Source organism: Rissa tridactyla, chromosome 3 (assembly GCF_028500815.1).
Source record: "Rissa tridactyla isolate bRisTri1 chromosome 3, bRisTri1.patW.cur.20221130, whole genome shotgun sequence".
NCBI classification, from domain to species: Eukaryota; Metazoa; Chordata; class Aves; order Charadriiformes; family Laridae; genus Rissa; species Rissa tridactyla.
Window position 1 is genome coordinate 29,721,730 of NC_071468.1, and position 10,280 is coordinate 29,732,009.

General features: G+C 52.2%; 1 protein-coding gene across 1 annotated transcript; it reads left to right on the forward strand.

The window, feature by feature from the left end:
* Positions 1-5,244: 5,244 nt before the first annotated feature.
* Positions 5,245-8,470, forward strand: SIX3 (SIX homeobox 3). The gene is made up of 2 exons (XM_054196115.1): positions 5,245-6,011; positions 8,278-8,470. The coding sequence occupies exons 1-2, from the start codon at positions 5,245-5,247 to the stop codon at positions 8,468-8,470; spliced, it is 960 nt and encodes a 319-aa protein (XP_054052090.1).
* Positions 8,471-10,280: the final 1,810 nt, after the last annotated feature.

Genomic DNA, 10,280 nt, shown 5'->3' on the forward strand with positions numbered 1-10,280 from the left:
GAGTTGTGTTTAATTCAGGAGCAAGAGACTGCACGGCTGCTGCTGCTGCAGAGCAGGTAACTCGGCTGGCGGGAGCTGCCAGCAGATCCATAGGGATGCAGGGAAGCAGTCCAGCCGGGCGGCGGCTGCGGCTCCATCGCCTCCTCGGGAAACTTTGCTGCTTCCCAAGCCGGCACCTCGCCGCGGAGGCGACCTGCTCTCCTTTTCTCCCTCCTTTCAATTTAAAAAAGAAAAGAAAAGAAAAAAAAAAGGTATCTCACTTTTTCCTACTCCAGCCTCTGTGTTTACGCAAAATGAAGTGGGGGTGGTGTCCCCAATAGTTTAACTTGGAAGCTGGAGCACCGTTTTGGACCAGTAATAAAATACTCTCCTCGGCTTCTTAAACCAATCCAAACTGTTAGAAAAAAAAAAATCACTTGCCCACTTGTTTCTAAGCACGACCGGTACAGCACATATCGCACCGACAGGGCTGCGTTACGGGAGCTGGATGGGCCACATCTCATACACCCATCAAATGCGCATTCATTTATCTCGGGAAATCGTGACTAAAAAGAGAGGGAGAGAAAGAAAGAGAGAGAAAGAGGGAAGGAAGGAGGAGGATAGTTGTGTTTGTAAAGACGGCATTGGTGCAAAATTGTCAGCGCTTGCTATTGAGGACTGACAAAAATTCAATTAAATCGTAATAATAATAATAATAATCATCATCGTCATCATCATCATCATCATCATCCTAACAAGACAAACGCGAAGGATTCTCCTTTACCTGCCCCGGGCTTTCCCTCTCTCCCCCCTCGCCTTCCCCCTTGCCGCGGCCGCGGTGTTTCATTTTCCGCTCGCCGGTACCTCGACTGCTGTGCCCCAGCCCTGTCTGAACCCCTGCCTCCCCCGATAAAAAAATAATCAGCCCTTGCAAGCGTCGACTGAGTCACTCCCGAGTCAGGATTAAGGGGCACTAACTAGGCAGTAGAAAATCGCAGCCTCCTGGGAGCGACCATCAAAACAAGCAGTGAAATAAAAGAGCTTCCCTCTCTGCTTCCCTTCCTCTCCCCGGAAAAGCGCTCCAGGTTGGCAGCCCGGCACACACACGCACACACACACATGCACACACACACATACACACACACGCACACAACTTCGCAGGGCTCCCTCCAGAAGAGAGCACAGGCTTGTCCTGCTGCATTTAGGGGGAGTTTTTAGTTTGGTTTCTTTTTTTTTTTTTTTTTTTGATGGCGGGTGTGTTGCTCCCCTGCCCTGCAGTGCCACATGTCATTCTAGCGGCTAAAACAATGAATCATGTGGGATGAAGTAAGATTGACGGGAAACGGACGGCAGGTTCCCCAGCCCGGAGAAGATGGCTATCGGCAGCGAGGGCGGGGGGGGGACCGCCTGCCACCGCCGCGCACCCCCGAGCCCCAGACCGGGGATGGGGAAGAGCCTGGGGGGGAGTTGAGGGTGGGGGCAAGGCAGCGCACCCCTGGGGGGTCCCCCCGTGGGACCTCCGCCCGCCCGTAACAAACTTACAGGATCCGGAAAGGATTTTCCCAGCCGAGAGGGCAGCCTCTGCCCAGCCCCGTCCTCCGCCGCCGCCGCCGCCGTTCTCCCGTTCCCGCTGCCGCGCCGGGCTCCGCGCCCCGCTGCGCGCTGCCGCTCCTCCGCGCTGCCCCGCGGCCCCTGCACGCTGCCGGCGGCGGGGGCCCGGCGGCTGCGCCCGCCTGGGCTGCGGCTGGGCGGCCGGCGGGTCCGGGCTCGGCTTTAGGCGATCCCATTGACAGTTTGCGGCCAGCAGCTGCAGTCATTAAAAGCCATTTACACCCTGGCCTCCCCACACAAAGCTGGAGCGCCAGCAATTATCAGCTCGCACATTTCAGGACATGAGGGTCTGTCCCTAACAGGCTTAGGGGAGCGATGAATCTCCCCGGCCGGGCTCGGGCAAGCACCGGATCCGCTTCCCCTGGTCTGGCTAACGACCACCCCGCCTCGGCGACCCGCGCCGGCCAGCCGCCACAGCAGGCGCTGGCGTTTTAGGATGCTGGGTCCGTCCTTGCAGGAGCTGGCTGGCGGAGCTCCTGTGCTGGACGTCCGCGGGCGCGGAGAGGAGAGCGGGCTGCAGTAAGACCTTGGCATTAGCTGAGAGGCACATCATGGCTGTGGGTTTGTTTGGCTTTAAACAGGCACACGCACACAGGGTAGACACGCTTTGAAATGCCCTACAGGAGGATATTTGGATGAAAGATTTTCACCAGAAATGCAGTTGTTATATGTTTCACATGTCTCAGAAAGAGAGAAAGAGAGAGAGAAAGAGAGAGAGAAAGAAAGAAAGAAGAAAGAAAGAAAGAAAGAAAGAAAGAAAGAAAGAAAGAAAGAAAGAAAGAAAGAAAGAAAGAAAGAAAGAAAGAAAGAAAGAAAGAAAGAAAGAAAGAAAGAAAGAAAGAAAGAAAGATATATTGAAGCTTTGAAAGGTTCATCAGGGATCCTAACAGAGGGATGCAACCTATAGGCGAACGACCAGTGTATGATCGCCTGGGAGATTTAAAAGAAAAAAAAAAAGACCCGTTTGGATTATATTCTGGAAATGCATTTTAAAGTAGTTTAATTTGCAGCTTGAAGAAAAATGGAATCAAATATTAAGAAACTCCCGCAGGAATTCCCCCACCCTCCCCTCTGTAATCCTTTACATAAAAGGAAAGGATTACAAAGAAAAAGATTTTGTGTGTGTGTGTGTATATTAAAATCTTTGGCTAAACATATTGTTGTCCAATTAATACCTCCAAGTCGATTTGTAGAGGGGCTGAGAAGTCTCTTTCCCTCCTTAGCTGTACAACTGGAAATATGAGCCTGGGAGGGAGGGAGCGGGGTGGGGGGTGGGTGGGGGGAAGTTTTCTTCAAGTCTGTTAACAGAAGTGTTTAAGCAGATCACTAAAAATTAAGAGGCCGAGTTATTTCCATTAGGACTATGAAGCCATGTAGCTCACCGATGACAGTTTAGTGGAAATCAGATGAATGTGTAATACAGCGAGCTTCTTCCAGTCCAGCAGCTCTTCCAACTGGACCTATTCATCTGCCACTTGGAATTATTTCACGAGGAGTGCGCTGTGAAAGGATCACAACCAGTTTGGAGCCCAGCTAAAGAACTTCTACCACCCATAGCAGTATTATTATTATCCTTCGGATAGGGCAAGTCACGCTATGTTTTCACATTTTAATTGTAATATCTCTCTTCCCCCCCCTCCTTCCCTCCATTGATGTCTGAAAGTAGTTTGGGCTCCAAGCCTCACCCCTCGATCTCCATCGGAATGCAGAAAAGATCTTTAAAAAAGTTTTGAATTCCTCAATGATTTTTCTTCTAGAAAGGCGGCTTAGGATAATTATTTCAGCTTTATTGAGGGCAGATTAGTTGAAGTCTGGATGCTGCGTTTCAATACTCGTTGTACATGCCTTTACAATGTCGGTATTGTTTGCTACTGTGTGTGAACCTATTCAAAATATACACTTTTTAACACCAAGCAAAGTCCTGTCTAAATATACACAGTAAGTCTGGAAAGATGTCCATGACCCGTACAAATCTCTGTAAATCACACTTCCATAGCTACAGAAACTAAACAAAAGAGTTACCAGCTCAAGATGCTGATTAAATCTTCTTAAAAGCAACATACCTAATAATAAATATAGTTGCATGGTAGCAAGGTCTGGCGACCCAGCTAGGTCTTACTGAGGGATGGACACAAACCACCACAGAGATTTTCCTTGCTCCCAATTAAAACAAAACAAAACAAAAAAAAAAAAAAAGGAAGGAAAGAAAGAAAAGAAAAGAAAGAAAATAAATCTGGCTTCAAACCCGCTTTTGCTCGCCTCCCTTTCCTCCTCCCCGCGCAGAAGCCCTGCAAGTTCGCGGCAGAAATTGCGGGGAAAAGGAGAGGTGCGGTGCAAAGCCCCGGCGGGTTTGGGGGTAAGGAGCAGCCTCGCAAGGTCGCCGGGCTGCGGAGAAAGGAAGGGGCGAGAGGAGGTGAGGCGAGTGGGAGGAGGAAAGCCGGGATGAAAGAAAAACAAAGTGGAGAGAGGGAAGAGAAAGGAGAGGGAAAGGGAAGGCGAGAAGGAGAGGGAGGGCGCGGGGGAAACAAGGCGTGGGACGCGGGAGGCAGCGAGCGGGGCGCCGCCGGAGCCGGGCGCGGAGCCGGCCCCTGCGCGGCTCTCGGAGGAGCCGCCGCGGAACTCCGCGGGCAGTGGATCCCTCCTTCCGCGGAGAGGGGCAGGGAGCGGGAGAAGGGAGGAGAGGACAGAGACTCTTCAGGGAAGCAGGGCTAAACCCAGGCTGTACTGTATGTGCCTGCTTCTGGGAGGGTCACCGGCGTGAGGATGGGTCTAATGATCTCATCTTTCTTTTCTTCCCCGGCACTATTAGTGCTCAGATAGGCAGAATGAAGTGAAACTACGTGCAAATCATGTGTAAATTGTCTCAGTTAGGAGCCCTTTATCCGAACGTGTATCCCAGCCTGGCCCATTTACTTTCCCCCCATATCTCCTTTAGCTTTAACGAGGCTCGTTAAGATCACAATAATATTCCACCCTCTAATTGCTCATCCCATTCAACAAATATGTGCACACTGGTTTTCGCATTATTTGATCCCTTATTTAGGAGGGGTGTGGAGAGGGAGGGGGGAGAGACAGGGAGAAGGGGAAGTGCTGAGATTAAGAGTTGCAAAGATTAAGGAGAGAGAAAAAAAAAAAGGGGGAAAAAAAAAAAAACAACCAGGTTTTTCCACCAACCGCCCCGCTTCCCTCCCCCCCGTGCATTTGGGCGAAGTGGTAAAAACCTTCCTTACGTACTCCGTAATGATTGGCAGGGCTGACAGTGATTGGCAGGGGCTACCATGGCAACGCCACAACGACACTCAGAAGACCAATAGAAAAGCGAAACAAAATGTTTCAGCGCTGCACTCACTGTGGATTTAGGGGAGATATTATGAGGCTGTTGTCATTAGGGCGATTGCTGTTGAATCACTGAATCCTGACTCGGCGGCGGCGCGGGGCCGGGTGTGTGTGAGTGCGTGTGCGTGTGTGCGTGTGTGTGTGTGTGTGCGTGCGTGTGTGTGTCCGCGTGTGCGTGTGTGTGCCCCCGTGCCTCTATGTGGCTGTGTGTGCGTGTGCGGGTGTGGATGCGTGCGCGGTGCGTGTGCCCTTTCCTCCCTTCTTCCTCCCTTTCTTTCTTTTCTCCTTGATTTATCTCCCCCTCTCCCCGGTCATCCCATGGTGTTCAGGTCCCCGCTAGAGCTTTATCCCACCCATTTCTTCTTGCCAAACTTCGCCGCCGACCCGCACCACCGCTCCCTCCTTCTCGCCAGCGGCGGCGGCGGCGGCGGCAGCGGCAGCGGCTCGGGCTGCAGCCCCGGTGCCGGCGGCGGTGGAGGCGGCAGCTCCCGGGCACCCCACGAAGAGTTGTCAATGTTTCAGCTGCCCACACTCAACTTCTCCCCGGAGCAAGTGGCCAGCGTCTGCGAGACGCTGGAGGAGACTGGAGACATAGAGAGGCTGGGGAGGTTCCTCTGGTCGCTGCCGGTGGCGCCGGGGGCATGCGAGGCCATCAACAAGCACGAGTCCATCCTCCGCGCCCGGGCGGTGGTGGCCTTCCACACGGGCAACTTCCGAGACCTCTACCACATCCTGGAGAACCACAAATTCACCAAGGAGTCCCACGGCAAGTTGCAGGCCATGTGGCTCGAAGCGCACTACCAGGAGGCCGAGAAGCTAAGGGGTCGCCCGCTGGGGCCGGTTGATAAATACAGGGTGAGGAAGAAGTTTCCGCTGCCCAGGACCATTTGGGATGGCGAGCAGAAGACGCACTGCTTCAAGGAGAGGACTCGCAGCCTCCTGAGGGAGTGGTACCTGCAGGACCCTTACCCCAACCCCAGCAAGAAAAGGGAACTGGCTCAGGCCACAGGGCTCACCCCCACGCAAGTAGGCAACTGGTTCAAAAACCGAAGGCAAAGAGACAGAGCAGCGGCGGCTAAAAACAGGTCAGTGGGGCTGCGGGGGCCCGCTCCGGAGCGGGGGGCGAGGTGGGCGGCCGTGCTCCGCTCCGCGGCTCGGCTTCGGTTCGGTTCGGTTCGGCTCGGCTCGGCGGCCGCCCGGCCGGCAGCGCGCCTCTGCCTCTCCTCTCTTCCTCCTCCTCCTCTTCTCCATCACCGCCACCGGGAGAAATCGATCCCCCGGTAGGTCTGTTCCCGGCAGCCGCAGGGATGCGGCGGGGGCAGGCGCAGCTCAAAGTTGCCTTGCCCGGACTCCCCACGGGCTCACGGGGTGCAGGCAGGTCCGGGGCTCACCCGCGGGCGTGGGCAGCTCCGTGAGTGTGTGTGTGTGGGGTGTGTGTGTGTGTGTGTGTGCGCGGGGCGCAGCGGCGGCGGCGGGGGCAGAGCCCGGCTCTCCCTGCCTCCCTCCCCGCGGCGGCGGCGGCAGCGGCAGCGGCGGCGGGGGAAGGGAAACTCCACGGCCCCGGGGTCGGCGGGCTCCGGTTTTGCTTTCGGCTTGCCGGGATCTGGGTCTGGCCGGGCTCCGGCGCAGTTCCCCCGCCGAAGGGCCGAGGCGGGCGGTGGGATTCAGAGCGGGTTTCCGCAAAGCGGGAGGCTCCGCTCGGATTGCTCGTGCTCCTCTGCCTGCGCGGCGGGACCAGCACACCCACAGCCCGCAGCCCTTCGGCTCGGGGAGAAAAAGGGAGAAAAGCCTTTAGGAGATCGGGAAACCTCTTCCCCCCCACCCCCCATCCCCATTTCTCTGTTTACACCACATGGAGACCTGGCCCTCCGGTCGTGCGTTTCCCGTGCATTTACGTTTGTATTTATTTGCGTGTCTCTCGGTGTTCTTTTTTTTTGTCTTTTTTTTTTTTTTTAAATTTCTGCTTTGACATGACAAAAGCGATGCACTCTTCTTTCTCTTTTTTTTTTCTTTTCTCGTCACCTTCCGTAAAAGTTATTTTGCAAATGAAAATGTACCCTTAATCCAGTTTGACACACTGTTTTTATTTTAATTTAAGTTTGGCTACCGCTGTAAGCGTGTAAACAAAACTTCTTGTTCTTGTAAATGCTGTCTCTTAAATTCCTCCTAATTATAGCACTGGTGCTATTGATTCAAGGTTCTGTAGGAGAAATGCAACCTAAAAGTGCCTCGCCATTTAATTTCCATTAAATGGAAAACAGATCAGCTTAGGACTGTAAATAAACAGAAGTTGCCTACGGATGCTTTTGTTGACTCAACGCTGTTGACAGCAGATGAATGCACCAGGAATTGTAAACGGGAGAAAAATCAAAGACACTGAAACTAGACAACTTAAAATAATGAGAAATGTAGAATAAACCGGCTACATTTTTCTGCTCTTTGCAGGCGGTTAAATAGAAAATACCCTGGTGAGAAGCAGTTGAGCGAAGAGTGTATTTTGATTCACACTGGCAGTGCTAGGCGCTAGGGGTTGTGGCTGGCTGCTCAGCCCAGGACGTTTAGTCCTTGTCCTCGAAACAGGCTTTCTTTGGCTTTCGAGCGGAATAAACGGGCGCAGAGGAATATTCATAACACGCTAGTGAACCTAAAAATTATTTATTGCCTCTTGAATTAAAAAAAAAATGTTCAACGGCAGTGTAACCTTAAGTGCTGACGGTGAAAAGACCAGTACTTTAAAGCTAATTGGGGCTTTCAGATGGAAAAGGGACTTAAATTCCGAGCGGAGAGAAACGCTGTGTTCCACCATCGCCCCTTTTTTTTTTTTTTTTTTTTTTTTTTAATTTTATTGAAAGCGCTGCGCCCCCGGGACGGGACCTTCCTCCAGTCCTGCCGCAGATCCCAGAGTATTTATCTGTGCACTGGAAAAAAAATAAAATGGTAAATATTTAGACAAATAGTGGCCAGAGCACAAAATGGGGATCCTTTACGATTCTTTCCCGATACCTAATGGTCCTTGCAGCGTTTAAGGAGCTCACACAGACATGGGTTTCTCCTAGGCCCCTCTAGCTGTGTTTGTGCCGGGGCTACCCCGCGCCGCCCGTGGCAGGCCACTGGAGGTGGCCTGCCACGGGCGGCGCGGGGTAGTCCCGGCGATGGCCCGGTCGCCCTGCTTGGCTTCCCGGGGAATTGCTGCGGGAAGGCGGCGGGGCCGGACCGGGGTGTCTCCGCTCCGCTGCGGAGCCGCGTCTGTCCCCGGGCGGTGGCGGGTTCGGGCGGTCGCCGTCCGCTCGTCGTCGTGGTCCGGTGTCTGAGAGGGGCTGTGCTGTTGTTTTGTCTCCCGTCGCGATGCAGGCTCCAGCACCAGGCGATAGGACAGAGCGGGATGCGGTCGCTGGCAGAGCCCGGCTGCCCGACACACAGCTCGGCCGAGTCCCCGTCCACGGCGGCCAGTCCGACCACCAGCGTCTCCAGTTTGACAGAAAGAGCCGAGACGGGCACCTCCATCCTCTCGGTAACCTCCAGCGACTCGGAATGTGATGTATGATATCGGAAAACAAAAAAAAACAAAACAAAACAAACAAATAAACAAACAAAAATTCCAAATCCAAACAGCCAAGCACCCTCTCCCCGACCCGAGCAAAACAAACCGAGGCAACCTAGAATCAGGACACACACACGCATGCACGCACACACACAGCCGGGAGGAAAGAAAAGGCCAAAACCCGACCCAAACATAATAGCAAACAAACAGACAGGGATCAGAGAATCCACCACCACCGTCAGCCAACACCACCACCAAGAGATGGAGCTAAAACTTCAACAGTCACAAACGCTGGTGCTGCAGCGGGGGGTGGGGTGGGAGGGGGGGGGCGGGAAATAATAATTATTATATATATAAAAAGAAAAAAAAAACAAGAAAAAAAAAACAAAGCAAAAGTGACAATTGTATTCTTTTTAGGACAAGCACGATTTCTCCTTTGCGCTTTTCCATGGACGCATTTCACCCACTTGCATGATGATGATGATTAAATTTGTATCTGGGAAAAAATATTCTCTATAGTAAAGGAAAACAAACAGAAACCAGACAAACAAACGCAAACTCCGATCGAATTTGTACAAAAATCAAAAATAAACAAAAAAAAATTAAAAGGAACTCCTTGAAGAGGGAAATAACAAATGTTTATCGCCTTTTTGTTGGTCCTATTTCTCTCTCTTTCTCTCTCCCTCTCCTTTTCTCTCTCTTTTTTTTTTTTTTTTTTAAGTCCAAGTGATGGTCCAGCCAAGATGCAATTTTCTGTTTTTTTGTTCAGCAGACAATCATTTTATTCGTAAGCACCTTTTTTTCTACACTTCTGTCACTGCCTGTGTGGGTACTGGTTATAAATGTGGAAAAAGAATAGTTATGACTGTAACAGATTTTTATTTTTATTTCAAAATTTTATATGAATTATGTATATCTTAATGATGCGGTCATTTTCCCAGTTTGTAATATATGTGTAGAAATGCTTGTATATGATATTTGCTCTACTCTTTCTTTCTCCCTCCCCCCTCTCTGTCTATCTCCCTCCCACCCTTTCTCTCTCCTTTTTATTTTCCTTGACTCGGTGTTCCTTGCACAAACTTAGCTGTCAAGATCTGACGTGCTAGGTTTTCAAAAGGGACCTCAGCGATAGAAAAAAAAAAAAGAAAAAGAAAAAAAAAGCTTAGGGTGCAACTGTAGTTATCTTATGCAAAGGCTATTTTGAGTATTTCATAGCAGCTTTGGGGGGTCTCTTCTTAAACTCCACGTAGGACGCTTAAACTATTGTTTCCTTAACTGCGTGTTTATCTATATGTACAAACTTTCTAAATCAAATACAGTATTCCATTTTCTTATCTACCCAGCGATGTTGGTGTTTTTGTCCGCCACGGAAAAACACGCCACCCCCGTGGGCACCTCGCCCCGCGCCCTGTCCCGCGGGGAGCGCAGCGCTGCGCGGCCCCTGCGCCGCCGCCGGGCAACCGCCCCCCGCCTCGGCGAGACACCCCGGAGGGATTTTGGGGGGACGGAGCGACCCTGCGAGGAGGCTGCGGGTGGCAGCGGCGACACGGGGCTGCGGTAGCGGTGGCGGCGCGGGGCGCGGGCCACGGCCGTGTCCCTCCGGGTCCCCTCCGCCACCGCAGGCTCCAGCGTTTCCCCCCACACACACCCCGGGTCCTTTTTTTCTTTTTTTGTGCACTCCGAGCTGAAAGGCTTCCCCTGGCCGCCTGTCTGCAGGGCCGGGTGTCTCCAGAGAGCGGTTAAGACATTTCGGTATTTGTTTTGTAGCTTTAAATGAAAACAAAAACATAAACTCCTCGCCCTAAGCGGGCTG